Source organism: Cydia splendana, chromosome 18 (assembly GCF_910591565.1).
Source record: "Cydia splendana chromosome 18, ilCydSple1.2, whole genome shotgun sequence".
Taxonomy (NCBI): Eukaryota; Metazoa; Arthropoda; class Insecta; order Lepidoptera; family Tortricidae; genus Cydia; species Cydia splendana.
The window spans coordinates 8,347,267-8,372,303 of NC_085977.1; the positions used below are offsets into that span (position 1 = coordinate 8,347,267).

General features: G+C 38.2%; 3 protein-coding genes across 5 annotated transcripts in view; 2 read left to right on the forward strand and 1 right to left on the reverse strand.

Moving 5' to 3' along the window:
• The first annotated feature begins 59 nt into the window (after positions 1-59).
• LOC134799528 (U3 small nucleolar RNA-associated protein 25 homolog) lies at positions 60-10,764 on the forward strand. The gene is made up of 8 exons (XM_063771956.1): positions 60-560; positions 657-1,265; positions 2,316-2,558; positions 3,257-3,531; positions 5,145-5,300; positions 8,139-8,334; positions 8,882-9,058; positions 9,827-10,764. The coding sequence occupies exons 1-8, from the start codon at positions 90-92 to the stop codon at positions 9,989-9,991; spliced, it is 2,292 nt and encodes a 763-aa protein (XP_063628026.1). The 5' UTR covers positions 60-89; the 3' UTR covers positions 9,992-10,764.
• Positions 10,564-12,338, forward strand: LOC134799533 (mRNA export factor Gle1-like). The gene is given in 3 exon segments (XM_063771962.1): positions 10,564-10,662; positions 10,665-12,102; positions 12,105-12,338. Coding segments are annotated over 3 exon segments (1,608 nt in total). The 3' UTR covers positions 12,176-12,338.
• Positions 12,339-15,251: 2,913 nt separating this feature from the next.
• Positions 15,252-25,037, reverse strand: part of LOC134799551 (uncharacterized) — a 36,618-nt gene continuing 26,832 nt past the window's right edge. Inside the window, exon 2 of one of the 3 annotated variants that reach the window (XM_063771985.1) lies at positions 15,252-15,551. In XM_063771985.1, the coding sequence (XP_063628055.1) occupies positions 15,358-15,551 (194 nt within the window). In that variant the 3' untranslated portion in view covers positions 15,252-15,357. The remainder of the gene's footprint in view (positions 15,552-25,037) is intronic. The other 2 variants (XM_063771984.1, XM_063771986.1) reach the window with 2 other exon arrangements.

Sequence of the window (25,037 nt, forward strand, 5' to 3'; positions counted from 1 at the left end):
CAACATTTCTCATCTCTACAAAAACTTGAAAAACATTGCTCTTTCCTTGAATTTAAAATATTTGATCGCCTCCAATTGTTGAATTCAAAATGGGCCGAGGAAAAGGAGGTAAGTTTCATAAAAACAATAGATACCAACACGCAAACCATTTCAAAAAGAAGAAAGAGAATAAAATTGAGGTTGTTAACAAAAAGGCTCTATTTAACCGGTACAAAAATAAGCAAAAGGTCGAAGAAGAGAACTTGAAGAAGGAGCAACTGGAACGGAAGCTAAAACAGCAGCAGGCGGCATACTCAGAGAGCGAGGAAGAAGAAGATCCTTATGGAATGCTAGTTTCCTGTTTCAGTCAGCCAAAAAAACAAAAAGTTGTAATTGATAGTGATGAAAGTGATAGTGAACAGGAACCCGAACATGAGAGTGACGATGAAGTCATGGCCAGTGAACAGGGAGATATCGCAAGTGAGAATGGAGATGATAATGGTGGAGGGGGTGATGACAGTGAACAGGATTCAGAAGATATGCAGGATGACGATGAACAAGACAGTAATTTGGAGATAAAAGTAAGACTCTATATAATAAAAGTAATTAGGACACTAAACAATTTCAACTTATGTTTAAATTGAAAAATACTCAAAAAAATATTTTTATTATTGCAGGTAAAGTCTTCACACAAAGCTGAAAATGAGGAACAGGACTCTTCCAATGATCCATTTATCAAGCACCTACAATATGAACTCGGGGAAGATCTCCTAGTCACTCTCTCAAATCCATCTCCAGAGAATTTGGACCAAGTTGAGAAAACATGGCCAATCCTTGGTAACATATCTGTAACCATACCCAAACCAGTCAAGTTGAAAGCCAAAGTAAAATCTAAAATTTCCTTACTTGAAGAAAAACCTTCGGCTCCGACAGGCACTGTCCCACAAATAGCAAGCACAGATTTTAAACATATGTTCATAAAATCGCAAATACATGGTAACATTGTGTCTGCAAATAAAACTAATTTAATCAAGAATGATCTGGAGCTCACTGAAGTGTTCACTCCTCTGCAGAGGGAACTCTTTGGCATAATGAATAACTATCAAGATCTTTACTACCCAGAGAGGACTTTTACTAATGCTGAAGAAATTCGCTTCACATACTGTTTACATGTTGTCAACCATATGTTGAAGACTAGGACTAAGATTCTTCATCATAATTCCAAGCTTAGTAAAAAGACTGACCCTTCTGAGGAATATAGAGACCAAGGCTTAGTCAGACCAAAGGTAAAAAAAATATAAATATTTCTAATTAAACTTTTTAGTAATACACTGTTTTATGATGCCTATTCACTTTCATATTATTACCCAAATATTCAAGTTGTATATCTCTTGTTCCCTTATACTCTTATACTATAATCTTGTATGGTTTTGAATCAGTGATGGTCAATAAAATTTGTAGTGAGTGTCACTACTGTCACTGACATAATTTTTCTTGTGCAACAATCCATTTCTATCTTCGAGCAACACCGGCTTCCGACACATCGGAAGGGAGGGGCCCAAGCGATATCTCACCGTACAAATCTTTCTGCCATTTTTCGCGGGGGGAAAGGTGCACACAGTCGCACTACTCACACATTTACATACAAAATCCAATCTGTAATGACGACACAAATACATAGAAAATGACACACGTCAAAGACAAATCTTGCAAACCTCGATCTCTATTTGTGTACGGACGAGTGACAAGTGTCACAACACGCACACTAACACATTTTCGTTGAAGTATGTTATTGTATTCTGAGAGATGAGAAGTCGGATTTGTCGCTCGACCGATCCGCAATTTGTACTGAGCGAGCAAAATCGATAAATCGAACAATTACATGAGACTAAAATATAATAATTGTGTTTGAATGTAATTAAACGTATGATATGTAAAAAAAAATATTACATGTGAAACGTAACACTTTCTTTTTGTAAATTTGATGTCCCCGACCTCTTTTTATAACAAAAAACCGAGCAAACAGGCATTTTTGTGCAGCAGTGTTCACGCGCGCGTCTGGACTCGGTCTAGTGAAAAATCCAAGTGCAACTAGTTTTATTACCCGCGCTAGATTAGATTGACGCGCTAATCTTGTACCTCGGCAGAGGGGAAATAGTGTGAATGCCGCCTCCCTTCCGTGTTGCTCGAAAATTTCTATGCTTATTGAAATTAATTTGAAAATAGATATAAAAGATTATATCTATTTTCATAAGAATTAAGAATTCATTTGAAAATAGTACTTAGTGCAATTTACCATATGCAAATTTAGTTATACTGCTTATTCTATTTTCAAGGTACTAATACTGGTTCCATTCAAAAGCGCAGCATACAAAGTAGTGAAGACCCTAATGGACATCCTAGTGCCCAAGGAAGCGGGCCAGGTGGTCAACAAGAACCGCTTTGAGGAGGAGTTCACTGGCAACGAGCTTGCCATGCCGCAAAAGAACCCTAAACCAGAGGATTATGAGCTCATGTTCAGTGGGAATACTGATGACACTTTTAGATTAGCTATGACTTTAACTAAGAAAACATTGAAGGTAAGTTGTATTAGCCAAATAAACACTTTGAGGCAATTTTTATTTTATACATATTGACATAAAGGTGATGATGGTGCCTAATGCCTAACCCACAACATCTTTAAAAATAGTAGGCTAGCATTATTTTACACCATTTTTAGAAGCTTATTATTGTTAGAGCCTAGATAGGGCATTTATAAATTTTATTATGAACAATAATGAGTCTTAATGTTATGATATTACAGTTGCAATTTACTTCAGTGTCTGTGCGGAAAGAGAAGAGTCGTGAAATGTATGGGGCCCAATACATTCCATGACTCTTCTCTTTCCGAACAGACTCTACTATTGTTGTTCATCAGAATATACCAGTTTAAAGTAACAAAACAAGAAAGGCCTCAATATTTACGTTAATCGCGTATTATTCAAACGCCCTCTGAACAACATTAAATAAAATAATAAATTTATACTCAAACACATCTAACTTGTCAGTAGAAAAAGGCGCAAAATTCAAATTTTCTATGGGATTCAACTCTTCGCGCATACGTTTTTTTTTAAATACCGCCTTTTTCTACTGACAAGGTTGGTGTCCCAGAGTATAAATAAATTAAATATTGCTGGAGGCCCTTCATACAAGTAACCTAATTTTTTCGTGTCTGATGATACTGATGATAAATAATCGCGCGACGTTTAACGTTTTATTTATTAACGTCTTATTACAGTTGTACACAGACTTCTACTCATCAGACATCATAGTGGCTTCTCCCCTCGGTCTGCGCATGATTGTCGGCGCGGAGGGCGAAGAGGACCGCGACTACGACTTTCTGGCCTCCATAGAAGTCCTGATCATGGACCAGACAGATGTGTTCCTAATGCAGAACTGGGACCATCTACTGCACTGCCTGGACCACTTCCATTTACAGCCGCAGAAGACGCGTGATACTGATTTCTCTAGGGTCCGATTGTGGGCTATCAATGGCTGGTCTAAATATTACAGGTTAGTTTTCACATAAGCAACCAAACTCACACTTCCTAGTTTCAATAGAACTGCTTATCCTGGACCACACAGATGTGTTCCTAATGCAGAACTGGGACCATTTACTGCACTGCCTGGACCATTTCCATTTACAGCCGCAGGTGACGCGTGATAGTGATTTCTGTAGGGTCCGATCATGCGCCATTAATGGCTGGTTTAGTTTCAATATTACAGGTTAGTCTTGATATTATATAAGCGACTAAACCACAATTTCTAGCCTCAATAGCAGACTTGATCCTGGACCAATCGGACGTGTTTCTAATGCAGACCAACCACCATCTATTGCGCTGTACCACTTCCACTTACAGCCGCAGAAGACACGCGATACTGATTTCTCTAGAGTCCGATCGTGGGCTATCAACGGCTGAACTACAGGTTAGTTTTGACACAACCACAAAACCCACTCTTTCTAGTCTCAATAATAGGACTCCTTGTACAACCAGACATGTATTTTTAACCCTTTTCCAGGGCGCACCAATCTACAAGATTTACCCAGAAAATCCATATATATTCCAATTAATCCACCTTGATGATTCATTTGAAGACAAGTCACATTTCCCGAAACTCCAATCTAATTTTAAACTTTAATCGGAAGGCTAAAGTTGAAATTCTATTGGCGCGTAGGTAATTATGTGGTCGATAAATCGTACTATGCCTGGAAAAGGGTTAATGCAGAAGTCGGATCATCTACTGCACTGCCTGGACCGTGGACCACGTTCATTTACAACCCCAGAAGACGAGTGACACTGATTTCTCTATGGTCAGATCGTGGGTCCTAAGGATAAGTTTCATAAGGATAAGGAAGGACGATGAAATACGGCGTTTCGTGAACCAAAGATTTCCTTTGGCAGCAAAGGAAATCTTTGGTTCACGAAACGCCGTATTTCATCGTCTGCAACGGCCACTAAAATGTATTGTCCTAGTAAACCACAGTAGTAAACTGTTACAATACATTATTTACTACCGATTCTAGTTTTAAGTTGCTCGTACAGACGTGACCAAAATTTGTCGTGACGTGATGATCGCTGGGCTAACCTTATTTTTATTATCGTCCTATGACCGACGACCGGCCTATTCATTTTCAATGCGCTCTGATAAAAGATATATTATTATAGGAATACACAGCGTATCTAAATGGTAAGCGCGATCTATTTATACTGCACTGAATAGCGGTCGGTATTAAGTGCTTGCCTGATTTATGCATTACATACTGTACCGAAAATATCTTGTTTATAAGATTTATGTTTATTTGATACGCGTCAGGCGCGAGTTCACGTAGACATATATTTTTACAGACAGTTTTAGAGCAACATGTACGGACGACTGTACTAGGTTAAACGAAAAATATTATTTACTAATTTATTTACCTATACATTATGACTTTAATATTTTTATTAATTCCCGACTCCAATTACCGTTGATAATCTGCCAGAATAACTTATTTGTGTTTATTTCTATTTATCCAATAAGTATACGAAATATTTGACAAGCATGTCCGTTAACGTTTGCTGTGTACCTCCTTCCTACGTAGGTGGGTATATGTCTGTGGTGTTTGATTTAGATTATTTTTGCAGGCAAACGTTGATCTTCAGCTCGGTGGCGCTGCCGGAGATAAAGTCTATCCTCAACCAGAAATGCCAGAACTACGCCGGCAAGGCGGTGGTCGCGAACCCGTGCGAGGTCGGCACCATACAGCAAGTTTTATTGCAAGTGCCGCAGATCTTTCATAGGTATTTATGGAGACTATTTATAGAAATGTATTTATTTTAGACACGGAAGCTGACATGACGTGTGCTGATCTTGCCGTTTTATTGCTCGTGAAGTAATATGCACATCTTAAACAAATTTAATTTTAGGCGGTATTTAGTCTATAGTCCGTTTTTTTAGCATTAGAAAGAAGGTAAGCGATCTTGACGTGTCTTTTTATAAAAAAAAAACACTTTTTTAAATAATGCACAGCAAATATATAACAATTATAAATCATATAAGACTATTTACATTCTTTTGCTTTCATAAGTAATATAAACTAATTCTTAAAAGCGTTTTTCAATCATTTTCAATTAAAAGGCATGTCAAGATTGTTCACCTTTTTTGTAATGCCAAATAAAAGATCTATAGGTTGGTGCTCATATGAGACATTAGTTCACCAACCATTCACCCAAGGTTTTCTTTAAATAGTCTGTTTGTCTCTCCCACTCATGGGCAGTTGGAGCTAAGACTTCTTTTCTCCTTTTCCCCTTCTCTCTAATCTTGTCCTCAGTCTTGCAACCTTCCTCTTCTCGGTTTGCCTCGGCTACGATGACCATATTGGCCTATCTGTCTATGTGCATCCGGCAGACATGTTTAGCCCAGAGTTGGGCAAAAATTAACTTGAATAAGAATAAGAATATAAACAGAAAATTTATTCTTATTAAAATCGATTTGAATTAGAATAATTCTTGCACTAGTTATTTTAGAATAAAATTAAGGTGAATAAATCATGTGACTTTTATTTTAAATGCGGAATAAAAAACAGAATAATTATTCTAGAAGTGGGACTATTCTAACTAAGGTTTTATTCAATTAAAATGTTATTTAGAATTAAGTTAATTTTTGAAGTACAATTGGTTATATTTTGTAAATTGATTTTCAACCTTCTATTTAAAAGTCGGATTGATTTGATATTTGTTACTTTAGTTTAGGTATAGTACCTACACATTGAAGAGTTCCGCTATACACTATCTAGTTCTATCATCCGATCAGGGTGCTTAGCCAACATGTCAAACGTTGACGCTCCGTAGAGTTGCGCATAGTCTCTCTCTATCACTCTTACATATTAGTGCGATAGAGAGACAGAGATAGCGTTTCGTTGTCGTAGCGCAAACGATTGGCACGTTGGCTACGCACCCAAGGTGCCTACTTGCCTAGCCAAGATGACAATTTTTGTTTTTATTTTAATTACCAAATCATTAAGTAACTTTAGCTGTTCTGGGGGCCTAGCCAAGATGCCATTGCCAATCGCTTGTGCTCCGACAACGAAGCACTTTCTGTCTCTATCACTCTTACATATTAGTGCGATAGAGAGACAGAAATAGCGTTTTGTTGTCGTGGCGCAAACGTTTGGCATGTTGGCTACGCTCCCAAGGTGCCTAGCCAAGATGCCAATTTTTGTTTTTAATTTAATAACCAAATCATTAGGTAAATTTAGTTGTTCTGGGGGCCTAGCCAACATGCCAATCGTTTGCGCTACGACAACGAAACGCTATCTCTGTCTCTCTATCGCACTAATATGTAAGAGTGATAGACAGAAAGCGCTTCGTTGTTGGAGTGCAAGCGATTGGCATGTTGGCTAGGCCTCCAGAACAGCTAAATTTACCTAATGATTTGGTTATTAAATTAAAAATAAAAATTGTCATCTTGGCTAGGCACCTTGGGTTCGTAGCCAATATGCCAATCGTTTGCGCTACGACAACGAAACGCTATCTCTGTCTCTCTATCGCACTAATATGTAAGAGTGATAGAGACAGAAAGTGTTTCGTTGTCGGAGCACAAGCGATTGGCATCTTGGCTAGGCCCCCAGAACAGCTAAATTTACCTAATGATTTGGTTATTAAATTAAAAACAAAAATTGGCATCTTGGCTAGGCACCTTGAGTGCGTAGCCAACATGCCAATGGTTTGCGCTACGTCAACGAAACGCTACCTCCGTCTCTCTATCGCACTAATATGTAAGAGTGATAGAGACAAAGCGCTTCGTTGTCGGAGCGCAAACGATTGGCATCTTGGCTAGGCCCCTAGACCAGCTAAATTGAACCTAATGATTCGGTTAGTAAATTAAAACTAATACGGTTACTGAAACTATGCGTTATGCGACAGTCAATTTGTAAGATTTTATTCCATAAAATAGGTATAAATTAGACAAGAGACTAACTACTATTACATCTACCTAACTATACGTAATTAGTTAGTACCTATACGGTACCCAGACTACATTTTTATTCGTGGAATATTATTTCGATTAAAAATCATGATTATATTTATTTGATTAAGAGTAAGTTATTCTCATTCAATTTTTTCTCATACGAATTATTCCCGACCAAAATTATTTGAATATTTTTGACGGAAATAAAATCGAGATGATTTTATTCCTACGAATTCATATTCAAATAATGATTTTATTCTTGAATGCCCAACACTGGTTCAGCCCCATTTCAGTCCGGTGTCTTCTTCTCAACCATCCAACGTATATCCTATAGTCTACCTAAATTTAATCTAAAACCATTTTATTCATAATATTTCTTACACATATAGGTTTTTAACTTTTTGACCCCAAAAGACATCAACTGACGCCCGCAGCTATAGCCCAATATCAACCTTCTTACATTCCGATACGGTTTACAATGATGCGCCGCAGACGATAGTCACATACCCCCTTATTCATAAACGCGCTACAAACCTCAATTAGCTAATCGCTCGTCTTTATCTGTCATTCCGACTTTTGTATTTGTAAGAAAGGGATAAAACATAATTTAACTAAATCAGTTTTATGAATAAGGGCCATAAGGGGGATTATCGTTATTGCTTTTGTAGGTTTAACGCAAGCAGTCCGCTGGCAGCGGTAGACGCCAGGTTCGAATACTTCGTGAAGGAAGTTCTGCCGAAGCAACGGGACCCTCTCATGAGCCACACGCTGATCTACGTGCCCAGCTACTTCGACTACGTGCGGATACGTAACTACTTCAAGAAGGAAGACATCAAATTCGTGCAAACTTGCGAATACTCTAAGGTACAAAATAAGCAAAATTATTTCCACCTTGGGCGTTAACACTTGAATCTCTTACTACGCTCAGCATTCTATTTTAGAATCCTTCCCTTCGTTCAGGATTCAATGTACAACAATACAAAATAAAACAGAAATACAAGCAGAGGTAAACAACAGGCTGTCTTATCGCCTCTATTATTGTGCGAGTGCGTATACACAGAACTTGGATAAGGAATATGGCATCAAAATCGATAAATGAGCTTAGTAGCACAAAATCTGCTCCAAGTTCTAAGGACCAGTTTGCAGTTGTTGTGGTTACCTATTTGGTTCTAAGGACCGTCATAAGATTAATTATCAAGAATGAAAACACATCATTTTCTTAGGCTTTCTTTAACAGGTATACTTCAACCTAATTTGCCCTTTCTTGCAAACAATTTAGTTTGGTACGCTTTACTTTGCTTCTAAGTTTAGGAACCAATACTTACCTAAATTTACAGTCATTTGCTGAGATTTGAAGATTTGAGGGTGGATGGTTGAGAATAGTAGCTTTATTTTGAACTACTTGTTTTAGGATGGTAAAATAGCCCGAGCCCGAGATATGTTCTTCCACACAGAAGCGCACTTCCTGTTGTACTCGGAGAGGGTGCACTTCTTCAGACGGTTCAGGATAAAAGGCATCCGGCACATCATATTCTACCAGCCGCCGACGTATCCGCATTTCTATTCGGAGATGTGTAATCTTATGCAGGTACTTATTTTCTTTCTAAGTTTGAATGCCCACTGCATGGCTATCCCTATCCATACCAGGCGTGGCTCACTCCGCGATTTCGTCCCGTCGCTACAAGTACATGCGACCCACACCAATTTCGGTGTCTAGCAGTAGTAGTTGCCGCGCTCCGCTACGGAACGCTCGCGCTTGCGCCACCTTGCGGTCATATCTGTCGTAATAGACGCGTTTTGTTAGAGAGTGAACCTTCTGTACCAAGTACTATTATTTATTCTGTGTCCATACTAACATTATAAATGCGAAAGTAACTATCTGTCTGTTACCTCTTGACGGTTAAACCGCTGATTTAGATAAAATTTGGTATAGTATAGAGATAGTTTAAGTCCGGGGGAAGGACATAGGATACTTTTTATCACGAAAATCATCATTAAACGCAGACGAAGCCGCGGGCAGATGCTAATTAAAAATAAATTAATTTCTATCCTCCTACACTACTTCTATTCGTAGAATAGCATATCGTTATGGGTTTCCGACTAATTGTAAGCGATATCAACTGATTAGTTGGTTCAGTAGATAACTACTTATTTGAGTTGATACGGTGAGAAATCTCGGTTTGATAAATGTCACATTTTGGCGGCCCTAGTTTTTAGGTGAAATTAAACCTGATCTTGTTCATGGCATTGCCACAACGGCGACTGATCGTACGACGCTTGCGGTGATGGTTGGGTTTCCCAATTCCATCCCATTTGTCTTTTGCCACTTTTCACCATTTGTACTTTTTTTCTTTAGGAATCAAACCAAAACAAATACGGCGGCAGCGAGTTCAACATGTCCGTGACAACCCTAATGTGCAAGTACGACGCAGCGCGCGCCGCCGCCGTCGCGGGCGCCGCGCGCGTCGCGTCCATCCTACGCTCTGACAAGCCAGTACACATGTACATCACCGGCGAGTGATTTTATGTTTTACTATTATGGATTTAAGTTTAATTTTTAAGGTTTAACCTTAGCGAACAGTGCTGAGAAGATCGCTGTTACGGATGTCCTGCCTGAAGGCATGAAATATATTTTTATGTACAGGATTTCGCATAAGTTTTGCCTCAGCCAAGCCACTACTCATGTATTTGACTGACGAATGACTATAATGCACATTACAAGGTATGGTTTTAAGATTTATTTTGAAACTATACATTTTTGATCCTGCATGTGTTGCGCGCTATCAACTTTGCACATTTTTGAAGTACAATATTTTATTACATATATACTATGGCGTGGACGACTTTCAACTGGTGCATTAAATAAGGTAGGAGTTTTCTTTATTGTAAGAAAAATAGTCATAGTTTTTTCCAAACTACTATTTTGTATAAATAAATAAAAAACTATTATTTATACAAAATAGAAGAATTGTCGAAGAAGACTTGGTTGAGGATAGAGTTAGCGACGATCTGAGGTATGCCTCCATCATTAATCAATATGAAAAGAACCTGTGAGATACTTCCGACGAATTATTTAAAAATCTTCAAGATAGTATGTTAGCCAGGCGAGCCGAGAGTATGCGTAATTATTGGACGAAGCAAACAGAGAAGTGCGAGCGGCGCGCGCCCGAACTCCGGGAAAAGAAGTTGGAAGAAGAAGGATGCTTAAACACTTACATGATAATGACAATCTTACAGTCTTAGAGCAAGCCAAGCTGGACGAGAAAAACTCACAAATAATTAATAAACACACCATAGAAAATATGAACCGAATTCTAGAAGAACAAAACCAAGCTACGGCACGCTTCGCCGCAGTAACAGACAGCCATACAAAAATATGTATATGCTACAATGAAATCACAAATATTTTACAAAAAGATCAAGGACTTTCTAAGGCAGTCTGTGAAAAACACATTCCATCAATTAATTCTGTGATAGGGAACATCAGTGCAATAATGGACCTATGCAAAACAGGGGCCCTCACAGACAAAAATGTGAAACAGGCTGAAGTTTTAGCGCTAAATATAGACAACATTAGGAAGAAAATGCTAGAAGAATTAGAAGAAATCAAAAAACAGGAGTTAGTCAAGAAGCAACAGGAAGAGGCAAAGCAGCAAGAGATGTTACGGCAGAAGCAGGCGGAAGAAAAAAGAGCACAAGCGGCTAGGGCAGCAGAGGTTGCTCAAATTGAGAAAAGTTTAACAGAGCAACCCAAAAAATCACAACCAATGTTTTATTCTCAAACCAACTACAATTACTTCCAAGAATTAAAAAGCTTTTTAGATCAATATGAAAACCAATATAAAGATTTGCTTCAAAATGTACATATGAAAAAGTTCCTATTTGACTGCCAGAAAGCTGTAAACACTCCAGTCAATGCCATATCTTCTGTTAGTGGAATGCACATGAAAGATAAATATGACAAACTTGCTAAGCTTCTGAGAGGTGAGCAAGTGCAAGTTCTAGATACTTACGTCACAGCAACGCAGCATCCGCAGGGACTTTATTACTGTACAGCATTGTTAGCTAAAAAGATAGTGAGACAAGGAGACTTGCTAGTTTCTAGTAATCCAGAGGCAGCCTTCCCTTTGGCTGCAGTCACTGCAGCCCTCTGGTCGCAGTTTCCAGAGTTTGGCAAGCTCTTAGAGGCCTACTTCCGTAGGTTATGCCCATACTTGGTGCCAATGTTTTTACCTCAAAAGGAAGGACAAACAGACAAAGATTTTTACCTGTCTAGAGGCTACACCTACAATGATTAAGGTGTAGTAGAAAAGCAAGATAAATTCTTAAAGAGAATGTCTGGAATATTTAAGTTGAGATGTGTAATTTGGATTGCTAAAACACCTAGATTTGTGAATGCTCCCAATCCTCATGGCCCTCGATTTGGTTAGCAATGGCTGGCTTCCTTTGTCAACCTAAAACCTGAACCAGACATATCTGCAACTTTAATCCATGATTTCTTCAATGTCTGTGGTGCCGAATTTCATAAGCTGTACGGGAAGCAATTTGTGAAAGTAATAAGACTGATTAGCTCAGAATATCTGGCAATACTAGAGAATATAGACGAAGGAGGCCCAAAGACCAGATTGGAAGTGTCTTACAAGAAGTATTAAAGACAGGAGTCATGCAGCCCCCTACTGGTGTTTTACCACCCAATACCTGGTAGCTAGCTCATAAGAATAATGTGTTAGTGACTATTTATTTTCATAATTTACTTTGCCATTATCAAAAAAATGTAACATCCCTTTGTTAGTAAAAATAAGTTTATGGATTGGATTGTTAAGCGATACCTAGACTGGCAATAACTTGCATGCAATTTACGTTACAGTGCCGACTACTAATGTAAACCGCATTCAAAAGTTTGATCAGATACCGCAATATAATGAAAATTGCATGCAAGTTGTGATTTGTTTTTATCTGTGTATAAAGTGTTCTATTACTTATTTATATGTTAAAATAGAAAATAAAATAATTTTGTTCAATTTAATCTAATGGTTTTTGTTTAAAATAATAACCCCGGATGTGCTGCGGTAGGTGCTCTTATCATATGGCCTGGCAGGTAGTTGGAGTTTGAAGTAAAGTAATTAAACAAAAGTCAATATTATTTAAAAATATATTATACAATGAGTTCTCTACTACAACACGGCTTGTACTTATAAATTACAGAACTTGTGAATGATTAATGCAATTTAACATCGGTTGACGTACCTACACTCAAGATAAATAATAACGTGTATAATGTCGCCTGAACGCAGGCTGCACTTTGTTAGGTTGTCTATTGTTTGTCCGAAAATTATATAAAGTAATACTCATATTCCCGAATTTTATTTGCCCGAATTTCATTTGCCCGAATTTCATTTGCCCGAATTGTTTGTTTAGCATAAAAATGATGATACTCTTTGTTTACCCGATTATTAGATTCCAGAACGTACGAGTGCCATACGTGTTGTTGTCCATATTATTAATTGTAATAATATTATTTAATAGAATATTTAACCTCACCTAACCCACTTTTCCAGTAGTATTTCTTTTCTGTAAGGGTCGCAGTTCAAACCTAACCTAACCCACTTTTCCAGTAGCATTACTTTTCTGTAAGGGTCGCAGTTCAAACCTAACCTAACCCACTTTTCTAGTAGCATTTGGTTTCTGTAAAAAAAATATATTATGGCTAGAGATAATTATGGCTTAAAATGATGACAAATGATATTATTGAAATTGATTTTATGGGAAACAAAGTTTCTGGCACGTGACTAATATAGTAAACAATAAGTATTGCATATGTGATTATGGGAAACAATATAATGGCTGTTGACTATTATGGCAAATGAAATTCTGGCAAGTGGGTGTATACCACTTTGTTATATTTTTGCTATCGATACAACGAATCGTCAGATAAAAGGAAGGTAATACTAGTGTGATACCACTTGATTTTCCAGTAGCCATAGGCTACCGTTTCCGCTTAGCGCCAAGCGGGCGGTACTCTTGATTTCACATAAGGCATTCGACTTTCGATTATTTTACTTTATTGCTCTTGTTCATTAATATTATACAGGGAATTTGATGGACGTATTGAATACATGGACACGTTTCGTGAACTTACGATACTTACGTCTACAGGCACTACAAAGACTTGGAAATAGTAAGACGTGATCTTATTCTATACAAGTAGGTATATAGCTGCTACTGTGAGGATATGTCAGACGATACACGCAAAGTAAATGAGATCAGCAACTTGGTCTAACACCGATAATGTAATAAGGTTCGATAGGGTAAGAGAAACACGGGGGCAAAAGAAACACTTGTCAGGAATCCTCATACTGTTTATCTTGCCCAAGCAAAGTAAACTATGATTTTCTTACCCCACATGACCTGAAATATGCGATTTATGAGTAAATAAATCTCTAAACATATTCGTTAACACTTAACACTAAGTATAAATTACTTTAGTAAATATCTGAAGAAATAGCCTTCGTCTAATGCTAGTTAGGCATCTATAGGAAATTATACATGAATATCACTAGTAATCCGTCGTTTAATATTGGTGTTTGTTATCAGCCTTTAGATGTGATTGGCGCCAGTGACTATTTAGAAATCGCCGCTACTTTGAATGATGCCGCAATTATACTATCGTTTATTTTACTACCTACAGTATCTCCACAGGTTGCCAATTGCCATGCATCCGACATTGTTTACATGCGGCGATCAAACTAATGTACTTGCCGCATAATTCTTGATTTATATTATGAGTTATTTTATTTTTTATTATGTTTTATTTTTGCCACTTATTCATTCATTCATTCATTCTTTTAAAATTATGGCTTCAGCTCAGCCCATTGGGGCTATTTCGCCAGTGTCAAGGTCGTAGTAGCAGGGTAAAACGATTGAAATTGTACGGTTAGTACAAGACAGTGTACGGTGATTTAGCTCTTGTAAAGCGATAGCGGGCTTTACAAGAAACACGTGGACAACCGGCCGTTGACTCCAAAAAGATGGTTAAACGTGCTTCAAGATAAATTCTCCATTCACTGCACACTACCACATTAGTTTACTGTATAATAGACTATCGATATTACACTTTAAACAATATTAATGAGCAAAAAACAAAGCAATTGATCCCGACGCGTGCCATCAAGATGGCGCTCGAACCGGAAGCTGCCACTTATTCAACCAGTGTCGAATTCTGGTGATTATTTTTTTGGGTGATTTTCTTCGTAACAAGTAAAAAAAGTAAAGTATGATTGTAGGTCCAATTAAAAGATAAAGAAGTTTTAAGAAGAAAGCGAAGTACAAAGTTTTTACCTTGAGTCAAAAGATTTTCAAAGTAACGGCGATCCTTTAATTCAAGACTCCTGTATTACTTATAATTTAAATTCTATGAGTAACTACCCAATAAGGGTTAAGAACGGAATAGTGCAGGTGACAGGTGTAAATTTTAAATACTGAACTGATGAAGCGACGCAGTTATACCTAACGATTGAGGCACATGTCGAAGTCAGGAAATGTGCCTCTGCATTTTTTAGAAAACATTGGTTCATCCAGGGCCTTCTTTTTCGGTATATGTACACCACTAAACCACCAATGCTGTAATTGCACCACTAAACCACTGGTTAGATGCCTCTTGTATACTAGCGTTTTTTATCACAATCGTCAACCTTCTCACACTCATCAAGTCATCAGCTTTATAAACTTGAGTCGTAGAAAAGTTTAAAATGTTGGCTCGTGTTTTATGCAACATACATAGTTCTATAGTAATTTTGATTAGCCTGTCGCCATCACTATACCGATTGGCGCTATGAATAGTTGAGTGTATAGGACTACATTCGATTGTTATTAGTCTAAATTCATTTGTCATGTGACGCTAGAGTTGTCAGCGCGAACGCCGTTCGTCTTGTTTTCCGAGAGACTAAAGGACTCAGTGGATAGGAGCGGCTCCGAGCTTGATACTGAGGAACTAGGGTCTAGCGTTGTCTCGGTCGCGATGTCAGCTGTTGGAGTTACTGCTGTCGAGTTCAAGGTTTCGTCTACTGCGCCACCGCCTCTTCCTGTGAACAATGTGTTGCATTAGCTAAATTGCACTTGCCAAACTTATAGGAAAGAGGATCGCCGTGGTTGTGTTTTGGAAGCTGCACACAAGCCACGTGGGTTCAATAATCATTTGTAAAAGCGTATATCTGCATTTGGAAATATGTAATCCCACCAAAAACATTTTCATGTAAAATGTTGCCAAGACGAAACCATATGGCTCGCACTACCAAAAACTTATCAGATCTCTTGTATAGCCAAGCTTCTAACTCTACAAACCCAAACATCACAAACTCTACACCTTAGTCAAAATATGTGGCTCATCAATCAGCACATCAGGCATCTTGTTCTTTATTGCCAACAAGGCTTTGATTTATCGCTGTCTGATGATACCCGCGTTCATCTAAATCCCTCTGGAGATTATACCGAGCAAACGATTTTAGAAGCAGACCATCATCACCAGTTGTCTATACTATACTAGTATGCTATATGTCCTACTACCTATGACAGGCCCCTTTTGTTTGTACAATGGGGTTTAGGCCAGTCATCTTAAGCCTAAAAAGGGGGTCAACCTCGGAATGAAGAGATAATAAGCTGGAAACTCGTATACACCTTCGTTATGACATTTTAAAGGTTCTCTTAAAAGTCGACGCATATATCGTGTGCGCGGCACAAGTTATTCAAGGTCAAAGTTCATGAAAATCGGTTTTTCGCGAATATCAAGATTTCTATAGCTCCAACGCTGTTTACATGTAGGGAAGAGTTGTAGAGCATAAAATTTGTGACACGTTAGGCATGGAACGTTTTTTCATGAGATTAGCCGTTTTCAAAATATAGGGCACAGAAAGCGCAGTGATAAGACATACGTACTATTAATTGGTTGGATAGTGAACGACACCTTGCATTTTGTGACTAAGCGCTGAAACTTGGCACAGTTGATTCTTAGCTGGTCTTGAGTAAATTCTAACCGGGAGCCATCGAGAGCCACGGCACATTTAGTGGGGTGAGGGGGGAAGTTCGACGCTGCCGCGCTTCAATTGAATCATCATATCTCTAAAGCTATACATAAATATTAGGGCATGTGATATATCATTTCCGGATAAATTAAGGATGGGGAATCTATTTGTTTTGAAACAAAAACAATGTACTTTCTAACAAAGAAAATGAATAAGAATGAACTGAAAACTACTTCAACTCGCTATTTTAACTACAGATAAAGATTTCGGGAGTTAAATAAAAGCATGTGAAAACATTATCTTGTATTATTAGTACTTAAAATCTACCTCTTTCCTGTAGAAATACCTTAAGTTAAAGGCTATAAAGCTTAATTTCCTGATTAAACCTCAATAAAGGGGTACCCTTTTTGTATTAAACTATGTCATAAAATCATTACATATTTACACACAAGCTGTTAACTAATGTCCACAGGAGGGGCCACTTTTTTTTTAAATCTATGTATGATCCATAAGTGTCATTTTAACGATTAAAAAACTTTATAGATAGTATTATTCACACAGATTACCAGCTCGCCTTGCGTCATAGTGCGTTTTCCGTGCCGCTGCGCCTTCTATGCCGTATATCTTGAAAACGGCTAATGGCATGAAGAAATGTTTAATACTTAACTCGTCGCAAATTTTATGCCCTACAATTTTTACCTACATGTAAACAACATTGGAGTTATAGAAAATTTGATAACCGCGAAAAACCAATTTTTATGACCTTTGACCTGGAATAACTTCCGACGCGCACACGATATATGCGTCGACTTTCAAGAGAACCTTTGTTACGTCATAACGAAGGTGTATACGAGTTTCCAGCTTATTATCTCTCATTCCGAGGTGAAACCCTTAATTCAACTGGGCCATTTAAAAGTCCCGTATCATTAGATTGGTACTGAATAGTAATTTTCATAAATTTATTTTGCGTATAAAAATGAAAATGATCCAGCTTTGTGTTATATAATTTCTGAAATTAAAGAACCCTCTTTACATAATCCTGAAGTCGAGGCCGAACAACTTCAGGCGGAAACTTTGTTAAATTCAATAGTTTACCTCGGGCTCAGTAAATTACGGAGAAATGAGTTTACCGAGATTTAAAGTGGCGGTAAAGGGCGACCACAAATTTGTAATGGTAATAACTATTAAGTCATTTAGGCTTATCTATCGACGGATTATAGGCTTTTCAATGGATTTCAATAACTTTGAAGATTAAACCGATTTTCTTATTAGCAGCATTTTGAAGATATTTAATTAATATTTTTCATTCCGGTTGTAAATTTTAGTACGTAATTTCACATTTTTTTATGTATGAGGCGTGAATGTACAAATGATTCTGAGTAAAATGAGCCCAAGTAGTCAATATTTTGACGACATGAATGAAATGTAAATTTTGTTTGGAAAACGCTCATTTACTACAACTTGCACTTGACCTTATAATTATAAACATATTTCTTAAAGTTTTCAGAATCCAATATAAAATCTTATTTTACAACAATCTGCCTATCAAAGTTTCAGTTCAACATTCTAGCCTAGAATGTCGGTTTCGGGCGCGATCTACATTTAAATCGAGTGTCGAACTATCGAGCCTCCAGGCGACAATTAATCCCAGCACGAGAACTACTTAGTTTCACTCGCCACATGTGTTTTCACTAATTGAATTGTAACTTCCTAGCGTATAATTTGAAACATGTGGAGTTCGCCTTTTCCAGGTAAACTGGATTTATGTTTCTGAACAAATTACTGCCTATTTTATTTCCTAACGTTTCGTCTGAGCTGTGGGGGAGTTCTCCAGTATAAGCTGACCCCGGTATTTGGAACAAGCACGGACTAGTCTACTAGGACGAGCAATCGCCATATTGAGTAGCGTGACTTTATATTTAGTTCCCAAAAGTACAGCAGATGTCTCTAGTAGTGTCAAATGTTGCAAATGGTTGCAATAAGTGTGATTCTGTATTAATGTCATCTGACGGGTTTGAATGACAACTATCGTCATGCTCTCGTCTTGCCTCAATGTTGATAATAGATTTCGTGAGATGGCGCTTCGACCATACCCGTACTTGCCCGTACTGAGGGGCTACCGCGAAAACCGAAATTCGCAAATTGCGGGGATCTTACTCTTTTACTCCAATGAAGGCGTAATTAGAGTGACAGAGAAAAATGCCCGCAATTGACGATTTTCGGTATTGGCGGTAGCCCTACTGAGGGCCTGCCGCGAACCACGTTCGACGTGTTGCCCCTCTGTCGCACTTGTAAATTTGTACGTAAGTGCGACAGGGAGGCAACACGTCGAACGTGGTTCGCAGTAGGCCCTCTGAATGCGTTTCGTTTGACGCATATTTTTTGAAGCTGTTTGATATTAAAAAAATATATAAATATATTCATACGGATAATAGCATTAGCGATGTCTTATTAATTTTAATAGCTGTAATACATTTTTCTTTCACATAATATTAATGTTACCGACGCGCGGTAACACGATACATTACATTTAAGTATTTTTACCTATTTGTAATATATAGATGGTCAAGCAAATCTTGTCAGTAGAAAAAGGCACGAAATTCAAATTTTCTATGAGACGATATCCCTTCGCGCCTACATTTTTCAAATTTGTCGCCTTTTTCTACTGACAAGATCTGCTTGACCAAGTATATTTGATAATTTTTCGCATATTAAAGTTCTATTTTTCTATTGACATAATTATTTATTTACACTGGGTACCATGACAACCTCAAATATTATACTCGTAACATAATTATGTAATAAAAAGGTAAGTAATGCTGGATATAGAAACAGTTAACTACCTACAAAAAAGTGATAGATATCTTCGAAAAGTCGAATAGAGTTGGACCAAGGAAAGTTTGCAGCGATTTTGATAGCCCATGCAGTGCAAGTGTTATTTACACGTCATAATTTCATAGAAGTTTGACATTTAAAGGCCTTTGCACACCGGCTTGCGTGTGCGTGACTTGCAAGGCCCCAACGTTGTCTGTTCACTTTGACGGCGCAGCAACTAGCATCACTTCTCTCTCCTCGCTCTTTTAACAATGCCATTTGTCAAAAAAGGACAACCATACTGTTGACAAGATGAACTACTCAGAATCACGAGTTCTTTCTATCCTAATAGGAGAAAAAAAGTTTCCAAAGTTTTTTTCCCACTCCGTTACCATTTTTTCATAGACTTTGTATGGCGGTTTCGGAATGGAAAGATCGAAAAATGTATGGAAATCTTTGGACACTTTTTTCTCCTATTAGGATCAAAAGAGCACATGATTCTGAGTAGAAATAACACAAAAAATCCCAATTTTGAAAAAAAAGTGTAGGGGACAACTTTAAATAAAATGGCCCATGTGTGCTCTTTATAGGGATGTGAAAAGTCGATTTTAATCATGTTATATATCGATAAACGCTACACAGTGGAACGAAATAGCTATTAATTGAAGCTTCAATATCTTCGTTAAACATAAACATAATTAAAATGCTAATGGATACTGAATATATTAGAAGACAAACAATAAGAATATAAAACTAAAACTAACTACAATTAAAATAACTAAAACTAAAAATTAAAAATACCTATCAAAATTTGGTGCCCTCGGGAGGGTGCCCAACACGCAGGCAGCGTTCCCGCGCTGGATTGCAATTGAAATTCTCTGCGCGAGAAAGCTGCCCGCGCGGGGGTCGCCCGTTGCCTCCCTCACGGCCTGGCCACGACATTGGTCTAAGGCGATCGGCGGCGGCGACCGGCGGTAAGTCGCAAAAACAATAACCCGGCGACGCATTATGCATGCCATGAGCCTTGTCGCCGAGCGGCAACGCGCGCGGCGTGCACCGGGCGACCAGCGGCGGCGGCGAGCGGGGAGGGACGCGACTCGAACATTTGTATCGGGCAGCGCAGGCGATGCCACGACTTTGTTTTTTTCTCGAGCGACATGGACACGGAAGCGTATATTATTGAAATTTTAAATGTACTTTCGCGTATTTAAGTATGTTGTAACGTCTCCACACTCATTCTTGTGTATTCGTTTTTTTCTGGGTGCTTTCTATACACAATATATAAAATACTAAACTAGATGTAAATAAATTTGTCGTCCTGTATTTAGCCCATGCACCCATTGACAAACAATTAAATATATACTAGGCACTGAAGTGCCACTTTTGAAAAAAAAAACATGTTTTTAAAGACGTCTACGTCCCAGCCGCTCCTAGTCGCTGCCGCCGCTACTAAAAGTACGTGGCATGCCTGGCGGTCGCTCGCGTTTGCCGCGCCGCCAGCCGCCCCGCCAGTCGCCTTAGACCAATGTCGTGGCCAGGCCGTTTGCCGAGCGCCTTGTGGAGCATCTGTGCGCCTCTGCCCCACGAACCAAGCGTCTCGACGCCAAACGCGACGAAGTCGTATTGGGCGCCGAGACAGCTGTACTTGGCTACCTTTTGACGCTCCCGAGTGTCCGCCGCCGCGCCAGCACGCCTGCTGGTCGATGGGACGTAGGACGCCGCTAGCGTGTCAGCGCAATATATTAGAATATAATAAAATAATTCAATTATTGCGGAACACATATTTTAGTAGGTATTTATGTATTTTAATTAAATATCTGAACTTTCCCTTCGTTCCCTGCTGGGGCGTGACGATAAAATTGTGATCTGATAACCACAATAAAGAATAAAAGCGTTTTTATTCATTTTAGGTATCGTTAAACCTTTGAAGTAAAATTAAAATTGCAAGAAATGTCGATAGTTTATCGTTATGAGTGTTATGACTTTATCGACATGGCTACAGCAAGGTGGAGTTACATTGTTAATCGTACACTAAACAAAAGTGGTTACAGTGACAGCTCGCTTAGACGTAATCTTTAAGTATATTATATCTATGGTGACGTGCACGTGCGCGTACGCCGCGCACACGCACACGTCATGCAAGCGGTGTGCCGTCTCTCATAAGGATCTGTATACTACAACGCCAAACGCGCACGTGCTCGTCACGCACACGCAGCCGCACAGTGTGGGATTTTCGATCAGTTTTGACCACCTTCGTTTTATATTTTTATTATATGCTTTATAATATTTTACATCCCACTGTAAAACTCCCGTGTGATTATCTTGCTTAGTTTACGTAAAATATTTTTTTTTGTAGATGAGGTCAATGACCTTAAGAAATCATGTTTATCGGTTTATTTCCTAAAGTATTGTCAATGTGGCCGCAAGTTTTATTACTGAGTTTAAGTGAAAGATACTCAATAATTGTACAAAATATCAGCATCTTAATAGTGCCTTTGAATTAAAAGTTATAAGATGCTAAAGTTTTTTAACATTTTTTTTATTTCTCATATATTTTCCAATATTAGCCTTTTATTTTTTATAGAGTGTAATTAAAATAAGGTAAACTATCATCATACATCATCATCATATCAGCCTTTTATCGCCCACTGCTGAGCATAGGCCTCTCTTCGAGTACGCCACTTATCCCGGTCCCGAGCCAATCTCATCCAGAAGTGACCCGCAGTCTTCCGGTTGTCATCCACCCAACGAGCCAACGGACGCCAGGCACTCCTTTCGTCTGTAAGCGGCCACCATTCCGTTAACATTTTGGCCCACCTGTCATCACTCTGCCTGGCAACATGTCCCGCCCAGCTCCACTTGAGTTTGGTAATGACGTATCCGACTATAATTCCTAAACTAAAATAGACTATAAACTATAATTCCTCAAAATTTCAAAAGCTAATCTTTCGGGATTTAGGATTTATAACATTTCTAGTTTTTTTCCGATTTCTATGGAAATAGGGTTGTCAAGTTTGAAGTTAAGAAATAATACTTCAATAGGTATAGTTTTTGACAAAGAAAATTTTGAATTTAACTCTTTATTGAGAATTGTCATAATTCATCATCATTATCATCATCATCCGAATGAATAAGAATTTCTTCTTCTATCTTGCTGCTTTTGACAAAACCATGACATGTTTCGACAGCAATTTGTGTAACGTTCTTCACAGTCATGTGTGAACTTGATAACAATTTTTTAGAGTTCCGTACCTCAAAAGGAAAAAACGGAACCCTTATAGGATCACTCGTGTGTCTGGCTGTCCGTCTGTCACAGCCTATTTTCTTCGAAACTACTGAACCAATTAAGTTGAAATTTGGTACACATATGTAAGTCTGTCACCCGAAGACGGACATGTAACGTAAATAAATTAATTTTTAACATAGGGGGCACTTTTGGGGGGTAAATGAGACGATTAAAAAAATGACCATTCCCCCCGCCCTTTAGCTCCGAAACTACTGGGTCTAAAGTTTTGAAAAAAAAATACACAAAATAGGTCTTTACCTATAGATGGCAGGAAAACCTATTAGAAATATGCAGTCAGGCGTAAGTCGGACTTAATTACTTAGTTTTTGATCTGACCCCTACGGGTTTTTAAAGACATTTCACTCACGTTTCACATAAACGTTTGTTTTCTTGTATTCTTATTTTGTAGTTTCACAGTGCCTTAGTTTTTACTGTAATGCTGTGTCACTTATTTGAGTAATAAAATAAAAAAATACATATACGAGGGACGCCTTCCCAACACCACATCATATTCTTCATCAGAGATATGTCACAGTGGCCTGATATGGCCGTTCGTTCTACTATAGAGTTAATACTTTTCAGGCAAGCGTAACAACAAAATACTCTACACTCAAACAACAACAAAAACACACTAAACAATCTAAATACTTGATGTACCAAATAAATGCTTAATTATTACAACAATAAATATTTTATTGTGTTACTACGGTTTTCAGATACGGCCGCTTGTGTTTCATTTGGATTTACAGACATTTTAACTATGTAGGTACACCACCGGAGATAAAGGTCACAGCCCTGACCCAAATATAAAAAAATACATATTTCGGCAATCCTGCGTTATTTTCGTTCAATTTTTTTTTCAGTACTGCCTATCGTAGCATAGAACCGTTTTGTTTAGAAATAAAATGCTAGAATTGTAGGATTATCGAGAAAAAAAATTATTTTTCTATATGTAAAAAAATATATATATCGCCATTCTGGATCATATATTAAACTTTTTTTTGATGAATGGAATACCTCAGAACAGCCCTAATAGATCTAAAATAGAATATTTTAAAAGATGCACGTAAAATGAGAAATTATGTTTCTTAGGTTTCTATGGACATTTCTCGAGTTTTTGATTATCTCCAAAACTATGCATGATAAAATTTTGGACCTTCACTTTGAGCATTAATTTGATGAGGTTAATGCGATGAATTAAAAAATGAAGATAGTCAAAACTGTAGGGCTACCGCCAATACCGAAAATCGTCAATTGCGGGCATTTTTCTCTGTCACTCTAATTACGCCTTCATTGGAGTAAAAGAGTAAGATCCCCGCAATTTGCGAATTTCGGTTTTCGCGGTAGCCCCTCTGATCGGAAATCCCACACTGTGAGCCGGTGTGCAATTATTGTGTGCATTAAAATGACACTTGCACTGTATGGGCTATCAAAATCGCTGCAGACTTTTCTCGGTCTGACTCTAGGTAGTCATGTTAAAGAAAATGAATACAATATGTACTTATGTATACAATTCATCACAAATTACAATACCTATTGACATCTTCAAAAAGTGATTTATCCTGTCGGGCCTGATCAAATTGGTCGATTTGATCAGAAATGTAATTGGCGTCAATCTCCAAGTTTAGATTTATGGTGATATTAGAGCCCTCTAAATTGAAAAAATGTCCCAGAACGAAAATACTGGCCTCACAAATTGGTATTCTTGCGTCCGCACCTCATTTTATCGGTAATATCGTTCATTATCGGCGGGTGAATTCGGCGAGCCAAATTGGCGTTTGCGTCCGCACCTCTCGATTCGATCGGGCAATTTAATCAGATTGGCGAAAAATTGTTTAATCTGGATACACCTTTACGTATCAAATATATCTTCGAAAAATCGAATAGGTAGTCATGTTTTCGGACATTTGGGACCGACCATGCACGACCACAGCGCCACCTAGCGAGCGCAACTTTCTATCTTTCTTTCGCGAGATATTCTGGCACAAAACTTTCAAACGAGAAGTAAGTAAACATCGTAATAATTTCAATGAAATCTAATGATGTTACAGTATATTCGACATTTTTGGACGATGGCTGTTTTGACAATTACATTAGCATTGTGGTTTTCAGTTAAAATGAACGTGCTTGTGACGGGAACAGGGTTTCGTGCCATAACCCATGAAATTGTCTTCCAGCTCGAGACAATGAATAAGGGCAAAAATTTGGTGTTAGCTGGGCACGTACTGGAGGTGCAAGACATTTGGCAAGGCGCCAGGCCAGGAGCTACATAATCAAAGCCCGAGTGGTTCGTCAAGCCTCTGTGACGGCGACTGCGTACAAGGCAGCCTTAATTCTTAATATCAATCGTCATGTTACTAGTGTAACATGCGATTGTGTTTATTACAAAAGTGGCAAATGCAAGCACATTGCAGCACTAATTTACTACATCAATCACCACCACTAAAACC

Coding starts and splice junctions, on each gene's coding strand:
- LOC134799528 (XM_063771956.1), top strand. CDS start 90: ATGGGCCGAGGAAAAGGAGGTAAGTTTCATAAAAACAATAGATACCAA. Junction 561..656: donor ACAGTAATTTGGAGATAAAA/GTAAGACTCTAT, acceptor TTATTATTGCAG/GTAAAGTCTTCACACAAAGC. Junction 8,335..8,881: donor AAACTTGCGAATACTCTAAG/GTACAAAATAAG, acceptor TACTTGTTTTAG/GATGGTAAAATAGCCCGAGC.